Source organism: Pseudorca crassidens, chromosome 10, assembly GCF_039906515.1.
Source record: "Pseudorca crassidens isolate mPseCra1 chromosome 10, mPseCra1.hap1, whole genome shotgun sequence".
NCBI classification, from domain to species: domain Eukaryota; kingdom Metazoa; phylum Chordata; class Mammalia; order Artiodactyla; family Delphinidae; genus Pseudorca; species Pseudorca crassidens.
Window position 1 is genome coordinate 23,207,996 of NC_090305.1, and position 16,627 is coordinate 23,224,622.

At 52.0% G+C, this 16,627-nt stretch overlaps 2 protein-coding genes across 2 annotated transcripts; both read left to right on the forward strand.

The window, feature by feature from the left end:
* Positions 1–21: 21 nt before the first annotated feature.
* On the forward strand, positions 22–11,665 carry LTA (lymphotoxin alpha). The gene is made up of 4 exons (XM_067752480.1): positions 22–9,740; positions 10,141–10,248; positions 10,334–10,439; positions 10,653–11,665. Exons 2-4 carry the CDS (start codon positions 10,150–10,152, stop codon positions 11,063–11,065), a joined length of 618 nt encoding a protein of 205 aa, XP_067608581.1. The 5' UTR covers positions 22–9,740; positions 10,141–10,149; the 3' UTR covers positions 11,066–11,665.
* Positions 11,666–12,958: 1,293 nt separating this feature from the next.
* Positions 12,959–15,392, forward strand: TNF (tumor necrosis factor). Its single transcript, XM_067755814.1, has 4 exons — positions 12,959–13,306; positions 13,856–13,901; positions 14,091–14,138; positions 14,469–15,392. The coding sequence occupies exons 1-4, from the start codon at positions 13,121–13,123 to the stop codon at positions 14,888–14,890; spliced, it is 702 nt and encodes a 233-aa protein (XP_067611915.1). The 5' UTR covers positions 12,959–13,120; the 3' UTR covers positions 14,891–15,392.
* The last annotated feature ends 1,235 nt before the right edge of the window (positions 15,393–16,627 follow it).

Consider the following 16,627-nt stretch of genomic DNA (forward strand, 5'->3'; position numbering starts at 1 on the left):
GTGCCCTCAGCTGGAGACTAGGAGCCCCCTGCTTGCCTGCCCACCCGCCCACCAGGGCGGCCCTAAGAAGGCCCAGCTTGCCCTCCAGTCTCTCCACTCCCTATACTGGGCTCCTCTCCACTCTTCAGTCAGCGGTTGGAGAAATAGATGTGAACAGAGGCGAAAAGGGGAACAAAACCAGTTTCCCTCCCCTCCCCAGCCAGAACCACATCCTCCTCCCCACTTAACACCCCCTTCCCCCAACACAGGGCTTTCCCTCTGCTGAGTCACTGAATGATGTGAATTGGGGGCAGCTGGAGCTGGGGGACCATAAGGAGGCTGTGGGAGGTTGGGGGATAGAAGCAGAAAGGATGGAGGAAGAGCCTATGGGGCAGTGGAATTTCGGTTGCTAAAATTAGGAGCAGGGGAAGGAGGCGGAAAGGGCCAAATTATGTAACCTGGGTTGTCTGTTCTTGGGCAACCAGGGATCCACCCCTGAGGCCATCCCTCGCCTCTAGCTTCTCAGTCCCGTCTCTCGTCCTCTAGGGCCCCGATTCTCTGCTCCCTCCATCGAGCTTCTGCCCCCATCCCAAACCTGGGCTTCATCTCTGGGCAGCCCAGTCTTGGCCTTCCAGATAAACATCCCCTTTTCCTGAGGTTGAGGAAAGGGCCTGGAGGGTAGAGGGAGAGGGTCCAGGATTCGCAGGGCGTGGGGTGGAGGACACCCTCCCTTCCACTCTTCATACTCAGTCCCCACTTCAGCTCCCGGGAACTGGGGTAGGGAGTTTGCAGACAGCACCAGACCCCACGTCACCAGCAGGACACAGCAGGAACTCAGCAAAGAGAAAGGGCAGGACTAAGGAGAGTACAGGCATGCGCTGGCACGTGCACAGTCTGCATGTTGTCTGCATCAGAGAATCATGAATCAGAACTTATTTTTCAGGTTTGGAATGGAATGCCGGTCTACACAGGAGAATCCCAGGAGTGGAAGTGGAGGGCAAGAGGTGACAGGGAGGGGAAGCTTCTGGAAGCATGAAAACATGGGGCGGGTGTGAGACCCTTGAAGAAGACAGAGAGCCAAAAGGCCCCAGGTCTCCGAGGGACCAGGCGGATGTTCAGGGGGCAGGAGGAGGAAGGGCTGGTGAGAAAGATCCTGTGAGAGGAAGCTGCTGTGATTCAGAGAAGAGACTGCGAGCTGTGAGCAAACCAGGCGTCCGGTTCCTCTCACAGGCCAGAGATTTCGGAAGTGGCATGCAAAGAGCTCAGGTTGGGAGTGGAGGCGGGGTTGGGGTTAGGACCCCTAAGCTGGGGGTTGAGAGGTAAGCAACAGAAAACTTTGGTGTCCAAATTTGTTCCTTCATCCAGCAGACTTTTGTCTGGTTTTTGAGCACATCATTTGCCCTTCTGCCAAGAGTCACATAAAACTAAAGCAAAACAAGCCCTGATACCTGGCCCCCCAGACCTCCCTCTTCTCAACGTCTCTCCCTGGTGTCTGGCCCCCAGCCCTGTTGGGGGTTCCCCTGAGATGAGGGCTGTTCACTTTCTCTGACCACACGGTTTCCGCTTCTGTGTCTCTAATTTCCTAGGCTGATAAAAATACTGAACCCTAGAGGCCCTGGCTTCCTCTGACCCCCTGGGGCCAGGCGGCAGGCATCCTGTCCTCCATGGTGGGGGTGGGGAGGAGGAACCAGGGATCCCCAAGGGGTGACTCAGTGCCTACCATGAAACACTGGGGAGGTAGGAGTGTGCATATCTCGCTCTCTAGACCTGGAAAGAGGAATCACTTCTCAGAGGAGGATGCGTTGGGGTTCAGTTAGAGAAATGGGATTGGGAATGAGACCGGTGAGATTGAAGAGGGTCAGTTGGGGGATCGGGTTGGGGCAGGTTTGGATTAAGTTAGGAGAAGGGTCTGGGAGGGACTCTCTTCAGTGCAGTTCAGCTGAGCATCAAATAGCCCAAAGATAAATGCAAACTCTGTTTCAAGTTTGCCATCCGATAGGGGAGGCAGGCCCATACCTAATCAACTGATTCAAGGCATGCTGAGTAAAAACGAGTAAGGTACAGTGGATGTGCAAAAAGGGGAAGGGGAGGTGGATTCCGGCTGAAAGCACCCGGGGGTCTCTGAGGGAGGAGAAGGCATTTGACGAACGGGTAGGATTTCTGTGGGAGGGGGAGTGGAAGGGCCCCAGAGAGGAGTGAAACAGCTTGAGCAGAGGCCAGGAGTCAGAAAACAGGAAAGACAAGTGTCCTGAGGTAGAGGAAGCACAGGTGTGAGGGAGCATGTGCTGAAGAAAGGACACAGAATGTCCAGGTGAGGGATTTGGACCTTATCTGTGGGCAGTGGCACTGCGACAGCTGTGAAGAAGAGGGAGTACAGGGGAGTGCTGCAGGTGTACAGACAAGGAATAAAAGTAACTGCCATTCGGGGGGCCGCGTACTATGTGTTAACCGTGTCAAGCCCTTTTCCTAATGTCAGAATCCTGCCAGCAACTGTCCAAAGGGGAGGTGGTGGATCTCCATTATACAGATGAGGAAACTGAGGCTCACAAGTGTACCATAGCTTGCTTAAGGTCACACAGCTCAAAAGTAGTGGAATTAGCATCAAACGCATTTTACTCCAAAACTTGTGTACTTTCTACTTAGGTCCCAATAACTCCAAGTGGCGTTAAAGGAAGGAACAGATTTTATAAACTCACAGGGATAAGTCGTTAGGTCATGCCAACTGATTGGATGGTGGGAGTGAGGGAAGAGGAGTCTTAGATGACTCCCAGTTTTGAGCCAAGGGCATAGGAAAGGCGATGATACCTAAACCAAGGAGGTGTGTGGCTAAGGGGAAAATGAGTTAATTTCAGACATACAATCAAATTTTTATTAAGCACCTGAAAGAAGCAGGGTGCTCTGCTAGGCAATGGATATAAATGATATAAAGTCACTGCCCTCATAGGGCTTGCAGTCTAACGAAACAACATACAGACAAGGACCAACTACACGTGATGACAGGAGGTGCACCTGCTTAGAGTAATAAAGTACTCAAGAAAGTCCTGCGGAGTTTGAGGTGTTAGCATGACACTCGGGTGGAGATTTCCAGTGAGCAGGTCTGGAGCCCGACAGAAAAGTTGGGGCTGCTGGAGGCATAGGTTTGGGCATCATTCCTTTTCCAGTAGAGGTGGAGCCTCTGAGTGGACAGGATCCCCAAAAGAGGGTGACCAGAAGAGGCTTGAGGATGATCAAAGGAAGAGGAACCAATAAAGGAGAGAGGTTGGGGGAGCAGTCAGAGAAGTAGGGCAAGGGAGAGGTATGCCAAGCAGAGACTGGGCGGCCACATCTGGTGCTTCAAAGAAGTCTAGTAGGTGAGAGTATAAAAGATCCTTTGGGTTCAGGAGCTAGATGATTACAGATTTTGAGAAAACAGTTTCCACTTACCAGAGGCACAGAAATCGCTTTACGTAGGTTAAGGAATGAGTGGGAGGTGAGGAAAAGGAGGTGGTGAGTACAAAGGCATAGAATGGTGAATACTGAAGGTAACAGTATCATCTCTAGCTCAACCCACGAATTTTACAGTGAGGAAAATTTTACCAGTTCCCGAAAAAGTGGTTAGTTAGGGGGCTAGTCTCTTTTGAGACATCACACAGAAAAGGAGGGTGAGAGGTGGATGGACATTTAAGGGAGAAAGTCCAGGGAAGGCTTTTTATTTTCAAGAAATAAAGTTGAGTATGTAAAATGAAGGCGCATGAAAAGAGAAAGACACTGAAGACAAAAGAAAGGCGGGAAAGAGTATGGTAAACATGGGCAAGTGGGAGAGAGTACAAAGAACCAGCCTTGGACGGGAGAAAGAGTCCTCTGAATCAAGAAGAAAGGAAAAAGGAAACAAAGTGAAGGGAAAAGAAAGCAGTAAAGAGATCCGCCTTGGATGGCCTTAAGTTCAATAAAAAGATGATAGCATCACCAACTGGGAGTAAAGAGGGGAGGAGGCGAGGAGATTTAGAACATCACCTGCAGGAGAAGAACAAGGGAATCAAAGATTAGGGATCACTGAGGGCTTTCTGAGGTTAGATGGTCAGGATTAGTCGTAGGCCTCTTATGAGGACATGACTCTCCTGCAATGCTTGGCAGCCTAGGAGAAAGACCCAAGAATGAGACCATTGAGTTTACCCAAATCAAGTTTTTCAAGATTTTCTTGATAGAATATCAGGAAGGGAATGAGAGATGAAGAAAAACTTATCTAGATATACAAGTTGTTAAGCACATGGTAGAGATGTTGGTGGAGAAGATTGTGCTGTGAAGACCAGAAGAACGTGGAAAATGCAAAACGCATGGACTTCGAGAGAGGAGGAGGTTATCAATGATGCAGAGGGGAGAGAGGAGAACAGTGGCCTCTCTTCTGCCCCCCCGCTCCTAGTGATGGGTGTGGAAGAAACAGCAGCCTTCACCAAAGACAGAAGGAACTTTATTAGGGAAAAGCCAGGTTTCAAAGTACCAGAGGAAGTTGCTTTCAAAAGTGAAATAGAGGATTTGAGGAGTTCCATAGAATACTGTGAAATGGATTGGTAGAAACATCCTTTGTTGGGTAGGGAATCGGATCCAGGGAGATTAAATCCCAGTGAGAGTTCAGAAGGAAACTAAGTCTGGAGGATTTTGCTTCCGGAAGCAAGAGGCTGCTGCTTCTGGAATTTAGGATGGGAGTTACACTGCATTTATCCTGAGGGAAAACAAACACTTTGAAGGCATCTTAGGGGGATGCGTAAGGTAAGGTATCTCTTCCAATTCCATGGCTTTCTTCGTGCCAACAGTTCCCATTGTTGACTCTCTAGTTCTCACATTGCCTCTGAAATCTAGACTCATATATACGACTGCCAAGTGACATTTCTGGGCAAGGCTTGAATATTATCCAAGACTTGGATGTCTGTCCAATAGGTTTAAACTTAAATCCAAAATTGAACTTCTGGTTCTCCCATCCCATCAGAATCCTGCTTCTCTCCCAGTCTCCCCGTCTTCTACCCCACCACCATCCATCCAATCCATCATCTGGTCCTGTCAATTCTACCCATGAAATATATCCCAATATATCCCAAATTTGTCTACTTCTCTCCATCTTCATGGTGGCCACCATCTTCTCCCCAGGATTACTGCAGTTGCCTCCTAACTGGTGTCTCTGCTTGCAATGTTACCCACTACAGTCTAGCCTAAACACAGGAGCCACAATGATCTTTTAAAAATGTAAATCTGGGCTTCCCTGGTGGCGCAGTGGTTGAGAGTCCGCCTGCCGATGCAGGGGACACGGGTTCGTGCCCCGGTCCGGGAAGATCCCACATGCCGCGGAGCGGCTGCGCCTGTGAGCCATGGCCGCTGAGCCTGCACGTCTGGAGCCTGTTGTTCCGCAATGGGAGAGGCCACAACAGTGAGGGGCCCACGTACGCAAAAAAAAAAAAAAAAATGTAAATCCAATCACCTCTACCTCAGACCTCCCTCCCTCCTCCCCCCACACCCACGCAACATGTGCACACCCTGACACCCTCCAGAGCTTCCCATGGTTGAGTAAAATTCAGGTGCTTTACTCGTCCTTGCAGGTCCCTGCATGATCGGGCCCCTGCCCCTGCTCCCTGACCTCATCTCCCACCTCTCTCCCACCCTCTCTGCTCCAGCCACACTGGCCTCCTTTCTGTTCCTCAACACCCCCAGCTCATTTCCACCTTCCGGCCTTCGCAGTAGCTGTTCCCTTTACGTGGAATGATTCTCCCCCAGACCTTCACTTGGCCACTCTTGTCATTTGGGTCTCAGCTTAAAATGCCATTTACTCAGAAAGGACTTTCCTGACCACTGTGTCTAAAGTAGTTCCCCGCCACTCTTACCACATGGCCTGTCTTGTTTCCTCATAGCGCTACTAACTGCCTTCTTCTTCAGTGTGTTTCTTTTCTGCCTTGCCTCACTAGAGTGGAAGCTCCACAAGGGCAGGTACCTTGTCTGTCTATCCCTACTGCCTGGAACAGTGCCCAGCACATAGTAAGCTCCCAATAAAGACTTGTTACATGGAGGCATGGATGAATAATGGGGAAAAGCAGGATAAAGCTCAACTTTAGGTTTGTGGTTCAAGTTGAACTTACATTTAGAGTCAGGTTTAACTATAGGGTTAAGAATGGGGATGAGTTAGTTCCAAGATTAGCTCTAGAAACAGGGCTGGGTTAGTTTAGAGGATAAGTTTATTTGGGGGTTCATTTATTGAGATGTTTAGATTTGAGGTTAGGGTTGAGTTTGAGTTGTGATTTGGATTGAGGTTAAATATGGGTTAGGATCAAAGTTGATATGTAATCCCACTTCAGGTTTTGAGGCTAGGTTCAAGTTTGAGACTATTGTCATTTCAGCCTTATCTGGAGGGCTCAGAGATTTCACTAGTTTCTCCACAGACACCACTGTAGAAACTGTATATCCCTCGGTTTGGAGCACAAGACTCCAGTCATCACCCCTCCCACTCAGGGAAAGCCCCAAACCAACTGCTGGCCTCCTCAAGAAAGAAACTGAATTTCACACAACCTCCAAAACTGAGATTGAAACCAAGATTGGCCCATCTCAAGGAGCATCCTTCAGCACATCACAAATGCCTGTGACACGGAGCTTCGACCCAATTCTCACCCTTCATTCCTCTCTGTCTCTCATGTCCCCCCATCACTTGTCCTCACCTTCCCCTTTTTTTTCTTCAATGCCCCAGTCTCTCTCTCTGACCGAAGTTTCTCCGTTTCTCTCTATTTCTCACCGTTAATTGCAGCACCATTTTACATTTTAATATAGCCGAGTTCTCCTAGTCCATGGGCTCCTACCATTGGAGAGGCAGAAAGAGACAGCAGGAAGAAAAAGGGACTCCAGAGAATGAGGGACACAGAGGAAAGGAAAGGAGCAGGGCCCAAGAGGTAGGCCAACAGTGACACAAGACACAGTGAGGTTAAAAGAAACAAGATGAAGCCAAGATAGAGACCAAGGTATTTAAAAGAGGCATCTGTGGCTACCCTTCTTCCGCCATCACGTCTGGTCAGCCACCAAGACCTGTAGATTTTGCCTAGAAACTCTCTCCTCCTCTTCGTTCTCCTGCTACTGCCTCGATTTAAATGCAGGCTCTTGGGCTTCCCTGGTGGCGCAGTGGTTAAGAGTCCGCCTGCCGATGCAGGGGACACGTGTTCGTGCCCCGGTCCAGCGTGGAGCGGCTGGGCCCGTGAGCCATGGCCGCTGAGCCTGCGTGTCTGGAGCCTGTGCTCCACAACGGGAGAGGCCACAACAGTGAGAGGCCCGCGTACAGCAAAAAAAAGAAAAAAATGTTAAATGCAGGCTCTTGTCACCTCCTTGCTGAGTTGTTGCAACCCCCCCCAACTGTTCTCCACACTTCTGGTTTCCCCTGCAGACCCCAACTCCCATTTCTCAATTCATTCTTCGTGTAGCATCCAGACTCATGTTTTCAATATACCAATCTGGGTGGGTCCCTCTCTCACTCAAAACTTTTGGTAGCTCCCCATCACAATTACAATGAAATCCAAACCTCTTTTCTTGGTTTTAAACCCCTCAGGATGTGGTCTCAGCTTACCTCCCAAGCATCATCTCTGTTCCTTTTATGTGTACTCACTTGCACAGGTTAGTGCACTTCATACTCTCTTTTACCTCCAGTCTTTGCACCTTCTATTCCCTCTATCAGGAACGCCCTTCACCATCTTTGCCTTGATACTAATGCCTGAATCACCTCTCCCCCAGGCCAAGTCTGATGGCTTTACTGTGGGCTGCCATAAGCCCACTGTCACGGAACCCACACTAGTCTTTGAGCTCCCAGAGGTCAGGACGCTCAGTAAATGTTTGTGAAATAGGAAGCTAAAGAGATGGAATGAAGGAATTCCCTGGTGGTCCAGTGGTTAGGACACCGCACTTTCATTGCCGTGGCCCGGGTTCAATCCCTGGTCAGGAAACTAAGATCCTGCAAGCCACGAGGCACAGCCAAAAAAACCCAAAGAGATGGAATGAAAAGAAGTAATAGGTTAGACTAGGAAGGCATGAAAGGCAAAGTTGCAGGGCCTCAAGTAGCGGGGAGGAAAACAGAACTAGCTGATGCACACCCTGAATATCACTTACGTGCCACAGGACACCAAGACACCTCAGGAACTTTCTGCCCAGTGCAACAGAGGGAGGGCTTCAGTTTCCATCACCACCATCCTCAGCCCCAGCCCCTCCAAAAACCTCCAAATGAAAGCATAACAAGCTAGTAAGAGGAATAATAATATTTGAGGGGCCAATTGTTATTTTCTCAATCTCATGAAATGTGACTAAAATCATCTTTAGAAACCTTGCTTTTTTTTTTTTAACCTGCAACCTGCAAGCTAAGTGAAAACTCCCTCATGTTCAAGAACATTCATATCAACATTTTTCATACTAGCCAAAAACTAGAAACGAACCAAATGCCCATTAACAGAAAAATAGATAAGTAAATTAGAGTATATTCACACAACATCACATCACAATGAAATAAAAATCACTGATACACACAACAATATACATGAATCTCACAAACATAACGTCGAGAGAAAGAAGCCAAACACAGATGAGTAGAGTCTGTGTGATTTCATGTGTATGAGGCTCAGAAGCTGGAAGAACTAATCTATAGTTGTAGAGGTCAGAAAGTGGTTGGTTATCTTTGGAAGGTATGAACTGGGAGGGGGCACAAGAGAACCCTCTGGGGACCTAAAACTATGTTGAACTGGATGGTGGCTACATGGCTATAAACAGATGGAAGAGTTCATCAGGCTATCCACTTAGGAGAAGTGCACCTCACTGTACCTGAGTTCTGCATCAATAGAAGGGGGAAATCCTTAATGATTTTACAACAGTGTATTGGCTTTACAAGTGCAGCTGCAAGACAAGTCCCTTTGCTGTCCCCACTCCGCCCTAGGTCACCACCCTTAAGCTCCACCTGTGTGGAATTCTGAAGCATCCCCTGTAGAGAACTTTAGCAATTGCCACGTTCCTTGATCCTGGAATGTGTTTGTTTGGGGTTATATAAATCTGATCTGTGGAGCCCACCTGAGGTTGGGATGAGGTGGAGGGCATCCTTCAGCAGTGAGACAAGACCTCATCATACGTGAGTTCATGGCTCATCGTGAGCTGAATCTTCCAAACCAGAACACTTTTGAGAGTAAAAGGGGGTCCATGAATATTTCTACCAGGACAACAGGCATAACCCAGGATGTACCAGGCAGGAGGGAATATAATGGAACTTTTGATATGAAACCTTCCAGGCAAACTGGAAAATACACACACTGGGACAAGTGTGACTTGAGTCTCTGGGACAAGGACAGGGGTGCAAGAGGAGGAAATGTGCACAGAGAGAAGCCTGTAACCAGCCAAGGGTGCAGAGGTGTTATACATAATCGCTCTTCAGGGAACCGGGCCTCCAGCCCACGCCCCAGCTGCTCCCCTTCTCCTCGTCCTCTGAATTTACTGTCCCTTCTCTGGAACTCCTAAGCCTGACCCCCGCTCCCTGGCCCTCCCAGCCCACGGTTCCCCTGACCCCACTCCCTTTCCCAGAACTCAGTCGTCTGAGCCCCCAGCCTGCGGTTCTCTCCTAGGCCTCAGCCTTTCCTGCCTTCGACTGAAACAGCAGCATCTTCTAAGCCCTGGGGGCTTCCCCGGGCCCCAGCCCCGGCCTAGAACCCGCCCGCCGCCTGCCACGCTGCCACTGCCGCTTCCTCTATAAAGGGACCCAGGCGTCCCGGCCAAGGGGCCCCGCACAGCAGGTGAGACTCTCCCACCCCATCTCCTTGGGCTTCCCCGGCGGTGGACTCCTTCCCCCCGGGGCGTTCAGTCCCTCCGACTGGGCTTCAGCCCCTCCTGCACCTCCTGCTTGGGCCTGGGCCTGGGCCTTGGTGGGTTTGGTTTTGGTTTGTTCCCCTCTCTCTGACTCTTTATCTGTCAATCTCTTTCTCTCTGTCTGTGTCACACAGTCTGATCCCTCTCTGTTCCCTTCTCATCTCTGTTCGTCTCTCTCTCTCTCCCCCTGCTCACCTGGGGTTTCCCTGACTGCATCTTGTCCCCTTCTCTGTCTGTCGCCCCGTCTCTCAGGGTGGCTGTCTCCACGGGCAGGAGGCCCGTCTTCCGCATCGTGCCCCGCCCCGCTCACTGTCTCTCTCCCTGCAGGTTCTCCCCATGACACCACCTGGACGTCTCTACCTCCTGAGGGTGTGCAGCACCCCCCTACTCCTCCTCCTTCTGGGACTGCTGCTGGCCCTGCCGCCCGAGGCCCAGGTGAGGCATCAGGGCAATGGGGACTGTGTGGGCAGCCCAGCCTGACCTTGGGCCTGAGGACCTCTCTGACTCTGTCCTCCCCTAGGGGCTCTCTGGTGTTGGCCTCCCACCCTCAACTGCACAGCCTGCCCATCAGCACCCCCCGAATCACTTCACTCGAGGCACCTTCAAACCTGCTGCTCACCTTGTTGGTAAACATTCACCTGCCCTCCTAGACATGTAGCCCCCAGCCCTCCTCCCATCCCCCTTCAGGGACCCAAGCATCCCCTCCAGCTCACCCCCACTCCCACTCCCTTCTGTTCTCCCAACCATCCCCCAGGAACTCAGTCCAGCACCTGCTTCCTCAGGGATCGAGACCTCTGACCCCCAGGTCCTTGACCGCCATCCCTCCTGGCTTTCCCTAGGAGACCCCAGCACCCAGGACTCACTGCGCTGGAGAGCGAACACGGATCGCGCCTTCCTCCGCCACGGCTTCTCTCTGAGCAACAATTCCCTCCTGGTCCCCACCAGTGGCCTCTACTTCGTCTACTCCCAGGTGGTCTTCTCTGGGGAAGGCTGCTTCCCCAAGGCCACCCCCACCCCTCTCTACCTGGCCCACGAGGTCCAGCTCTTCTCCTCCCAGTACCCATTCCACGTGCCTCTCCTCAGCGCTCAGAAGTCCGTGTGCCCAGGGCCACAGGGACCTTGGGTGCGCTCGGTGTACCAGGGGGCTGTGTTCCTGCTCACCCGGGGAGACCAGCTATCCACTCACACAGATGGCATCTCCCACCTGCTCCTCAGCCCCAGTAGCGTCTTCTTCGGAGCCTTCGCTCTATAGAAAAATCCAGAAAGAAAAAATTTGGTTTCAAAGCCTTCTCCCCATTTTGCCTCCATTCTGACCACTTCAGGGGTCACCACACCTCTCTTTTGACCATTCCATCAGTCTCAAGTCTTCCCCCGTTCTCGGCACCTGGAGCTTCCAAAGAAGGAACTCTAGGCACCCCAGGGGACCACACCTTCCTGAACCACCCCGGATGCTCGGCTGAGGACTTCAAGCCTGCCTGGAAATGCCCACCCAGAGCCCTTCGTCTGCCCTGCCCGTCTAGGGGGCCTTGCCCTGGACATGGAAGGGGAGCTGACACATGAGGGAGCTTGAGTGGATGACTGGGGGCAGGGAGGGGGGTTATTTATGAAGGGAAAAAATTTTAAATTATTTATTTATGGAGGATGGAGAGAAGGGGGACGGCAGAAGAAAGAGATAATACACCCAAGAGACGGAGAGTGAGAGGGCGTGGGCACAAGGATGACCTAGCAAGAGAGAAAAAGAGTGGGTCTGAGGGACCAAGGGGCTCTGGAAGGAAGTGAAAGGCTCCTAAGAGCCAGCCATTGCCTGACTGGACAACCCACGAGGAGACGTCTGACCCTTGATGGAGCCCAATAAACCTCTTTTCTCTGAAATGCTGTCTGCCTGTATCTGTCTGTCTGGGAGGGGAGAATTCCCCAGATGTCTCTAAGGAATGGAGGGAGGACAGGAATCAGAGGGACAGGAGCTGTGGGCGCACAGAGAGGCCTAAGGGGCTCTGGTGAAATGTGGTGGCCTCGCAGGGGTGGGAGGAGACCAGAGGATAAGCTGAGAAGACAAAGGAAAGATGCAGGTCCAAAGTCTGGAGGAGTGGAGGTCAGGGAACCCCTGAGGAATGGGGGTGACAGGAAGCTTCTGAGGAGCAGTGACCACACTGAAGGGTGTTTGTTTGGGACTGTGGAGGAGCAGCTTGAGGCCCCCGGAAGGCGTGGCCATGCCAGGGCCCCGAGGAGTGGGCTGGGGGACTGGAGAACACAGGGGACGTTTCGGGAGACGCGGTCACGTGCAGGGGCTCTGAGGGCCAGGGCTGTCTCCAGGAAACTGGAGGGAGCAGGGAGTTCTTTGCAGATACATGGCCACACACAGGGACTCTGAAGGGTGGGGTCTTCGTGCAAAAATTGGGGCATCACATGCCCTTGGAAGTCAAGACTGAAACCAGCACCAGGGTTTTGCTGAGTCCCGGGTCAGAGTGAAAGGAGAAGGCCTGCCGTGGTGGGGTTCGTGAATTCCCAGCATCGCTTTCACTCCTCTGGGGCTGTCCCAGGCTTGTCCCTGCCATCCTGCCCCAGCCCTTGCAGAGCCTCAAGCTTCCCTTCCTCCAGCTCCTCTTGCCCTCAGGGACCGAAACACACATCTCGGGACCCAGCACAGCTTCCCCCAAGTTTTCTCTCCATTAAGGACTCAGCTTTCTGAAGCCCCTCCCATTTCTAGTTCTACCACTACCTGAGTCCGGTCTGGAAATCAGAAGGAAATAGGCCACAGAACTCATCCCCCAAAGAAATGGAAACAACGGGAACTGGGGGGCACGGGGAAATGGGGTCCAGCCTCCAGGGTCCTACATCTACAGCAGTAACTGGCCCAGGGAGCCCCCCTCAGAATCCGGGTGGGTAGGGTAGGAAGTATCCTTGATGCCTGGGTGTCCCCAACTTTCCAAACCCCCGCCCCCGTGATGGAGAAGAAACCGAGACAGAAGGTGTAGGACCCGCTACCGCTTCCTCCAGATGAGCTCATGGGTTTCTCCACCAAGGAAGTTTTCCGCTGGTTGAATGAGAGCCTTTCCCCGCCCTCCTCTCACCCCACAGCGTATAAATGCAGCTGTTTGCACACCCAGCCAGCAGAAGCTCCCAGAGCGAGGACACCAGGGGACCAGCCAGGAGAGAGACAAGCAACTCCAGAGCCCCCTGGAAATAACCTCCCAGACCACACACCCCCACCCCGACAGGCAGCCAGACGACTTGCTCCCTCTAACACATCCTGCCACAGGGCTCTACCGTCTCCCAGCTGGACTTGAGCCCTTCAGAAGAAGACGCCATGAGCACTGAAAGCATGATCCGGGATGTGGAGCTGGCAGAGGAGGCGCTCTCCAAGACGGCAGGGGGCTCCCAGGGTTCCGGAAGGTGCTTGTGTCTCAGCCTCTTCTCCTTCTTCCTGGTCGCAGGAGGCACCACGCTCTTCTGCCTGCTGCACTTCGGGGTAATCGGCCCCCAGAGGGAAGAGGTGAGTCCCTGGCCAGCCTCGGCTCATTCTCTCACCCAGAGAGAAATGGGGCGAGATGTGGGGTGGGGGAAAGAGGTGTGCTGATGGGGAGGCTTGGGGAGGAAAACAGTGGAGAAAGATGGGGAGGCAGAAGGAGACGTGGAGAGAGATGTGGGAAGAGAAGGAAGGATGGAGAAATAGGGTGCCTGGCACATGGGCGACGCTCTCTAAATATTTGTCGAATGAATGAATGAGTAAGCAGGGATTCAGATATAAAGAGAGATGTGTAGACAGATAAGGGGTATGGGTAGAAAGATGGGGAAGAAAACAAGTCATCTGGATAAAGATGAAGCAGATACAGCAGGTATGAAAGAGAGATAGGAAAGATGAAGCTAAGGGTGTCTGGCACACGGCAGGAACTCAATGAATGAGCTGTTAAATGGATTATGGATGAATGGGGAGAGAAAACGAGATGCATCAGTGCAGAGAGTACAAGCTAGAGAAGCAGCCGGCTGTTTCTCCTTCAGGGGTGACTTGCTTTGATACTAATCCTCCTTCTTCTCCCAACAGTTCCCAACTGGCTACTCCATCATCAGCCCTCTGGCTCAGACACTCAGTAAGTGTCTCCAAAACCTCTCTCCTAATTCTGGGCTTGGGTGGGCGTAGGGGTTGGTCCTGGGATGGAAGCAGTAGGGGAAATTTAGAGTTTGGGTTTGGGGGGAGGAGGAAAGGAGGTCAAAGTAGTGAGATATTTTCTGGGAAGCTTAAGGGTCTCTCACCTTCTTCTTTTCTCTTTCCTCTTCAGGATCATCTTCTAAAACCTCAAGTAACAAGCCCGTAGCCCATGTTGTAGGTAAGTGTTCTGAGGATGTGTCTGGGGGACGAAGAAGCAGATGGGATGGGGAGGGGTAGGATTTGGCTGCTGAAGCCAGGCTGAGGGTAGACAGACCTTGGAGACAGGGTGAGAAGGACTCACTGAGCTCAAGGGGAGGGTGGAGGATACTTAGAACTTGAAGGGGATACTCAGAGCCTCATGGCCAGATGGGATGTAGGAAGACAGACAGAGGGGACAGGAACCGGATGTGGGGGGTGGGGTGGGCAGAACTTGAGGGCCAGGATGTGGAGAGTGGAACTGACAGGGTCACAATGACTCACCCCTCCCTCTTTTTCTCCCTCCCTCCAGCCAACCTCAGTACTCAGGGGCAGCTCCGGTGGCTGAACACATATGCCAACACCCTCCTGGCCAACAGCGTGAAGCTGGAAGACAACCAGCTGGTGGTGCCGACGGACGGGCTGTACCTCATCTACTCCCAGGTCCTCTTCAGGGGCCAAGGCTGCCCTTCCACCCACTTGTTCCTCACCCACACCATCAGCCGCATCGCTGTCTCCTACCCGACCAAGGTCAACCTCCTCTCTGCCATCAAGAGCCCTTGCCAGAGGGAGACGCCAGAGGGGGCTGAGGCCAAGCCCTGGTATGAGCCCATCTACCAGGGAGGGGTCTTCCAGCTGGAGAAGGGTGATCGACTCAGTGCTGAGATCAACCTGCCCGACTATCTGGACTTTGCTGAGTCTGGGCAGGTCTACTTTGGGATCATTGCCCTGTGAGGGAGCAGGACATCCATCCTATCCCACCTCAATTACTTTATTATTTACTCCTTCAGACCCGCTCATCCCCTTCTGGTTTAGAAAGAGAATTAGGGACTCAGGGCTGGGCTCCAAGCTTAAAACTTTAAACAACAACAACACTTAGAAATCAGGGATGCAGGGAAGTATGGCCTGGACAATGGGGCACTGACCACCACCAAGAATTGGAACTGGGTCTTCTGGAACTCACTGGGGTCCTTGCGTTTGGATTCCTGGATGCAACCTGGGACACCCAGAATGTGGGGGCCAGGGGACCTTGGGTTCTGACTGGAACACTTCAGAATATTCCTTGAGAAGATCTCACCCAGAACTTGACATGAGTGGACTTCAGGCCTCCCTTTCTTCCAATGTTTCCAGACTTCCCTGAGATGGGGAGCCCAGCCACACCCCAACAGGGCCAGCTCCCTCTATTTATGTTTGCACTTGTGATTATTTATTATTTATTTATTATTTATTTATTTACTAATGAATGTATTTATTCAGGAGGTCAAGGTGTCCTGGGAGATCCAATGTAGGGGCTGCCTTGGCTCAGATGTGTTTTCTGTGAAAACGGAGCTGAACTGTAGGTCGTTCCCACCCTGCCTCCTGGTCTCTGTGCCTCCTTTTGCTTATGTTTTTAAAATATATTTATCTGATCAGGTTGCCTAAATAATGCTGATTTGGTGACTGACTTGTCGCTACATCACTGAACCTCTGCTCCCCAGGGGAGTCGTGTCTGTAACCGCCCTACTGGTCAGTGGCGAGAAATAAAGTGTGCTTAGAAAAGAAATATGGCCTCTTTCTGGGAATTAATTCTGCATTGGCCTCTCCTTGGGGGTGAGACGTGGCTCCCTGAAGTTCTTTCTCCACAGGGCTTATGATCCCTGCCCCTCACCCCTTGGACTGCTGGGGCTCAGGAGACCCTACATAAAACAAAGCCCCACTGAAAATGCCCCTCCCCCAAGAAAGGAACCTGAACTTAATTAGCTCTCCCTCAGGGCCCTGGAATTTCCAACTCTGGGAATTCCTATCCAAGTGGGGGAAATCCCGCAGCTCAGATGAGATTTCCGGCTGTTGCGGCCTGAGCGAAAGACCCCAAATTCTCAGGTACCTGAATCACAGCCAAGGGACTTCCAGGCAGTCGGGCACCTGGGCTCCAAACCGCCTGATCCCGCCCCACGCTCCTCCCCCTGCCAGCCCAGTCCTAACTGTGCAACCTGAACCAGTCGCTGAACCTCGTCTATCAAAGAGAAGTAGGAACGCCCACCGCACACGGGGCCCCCTGAGAACAGAAGACCTAAACTCTTCACAGCAGAGCAGCTAGAGGAGCACTCGGTGAATTCTGGCTTTCTCCCTTTTCCCAGCCCCCGGTCTTCTACCCGCTTCCATCTCTCAGTGGATGGAATTGAAGAGGAAGAAGAAAATAAAAAACAAGGAATAAGGTGTAGGTGAAGGACCCACCCCCATGCCAGCTTGGTCTCCCTGATTTTCCTGGCGAATGATGAGGAGAGGGATGGGAGGTGGGTGAAGTGGAAAGAGAAATGCATTCCTCCCCTCCGGGAAGGCTCTTCTGGACACAGAGTCAAAGACAAATATGGAGTCAGAGATGAAGACTCAGAGAGTGGCAGCCCTCACTGGGCTCTGAAGTTGGGCTTTCCTTCCTGCTAGGGTTGCCAGGCAGGGGGAAAACTGTGCCGTGTGCCGCAGAGGTGGGGTGAC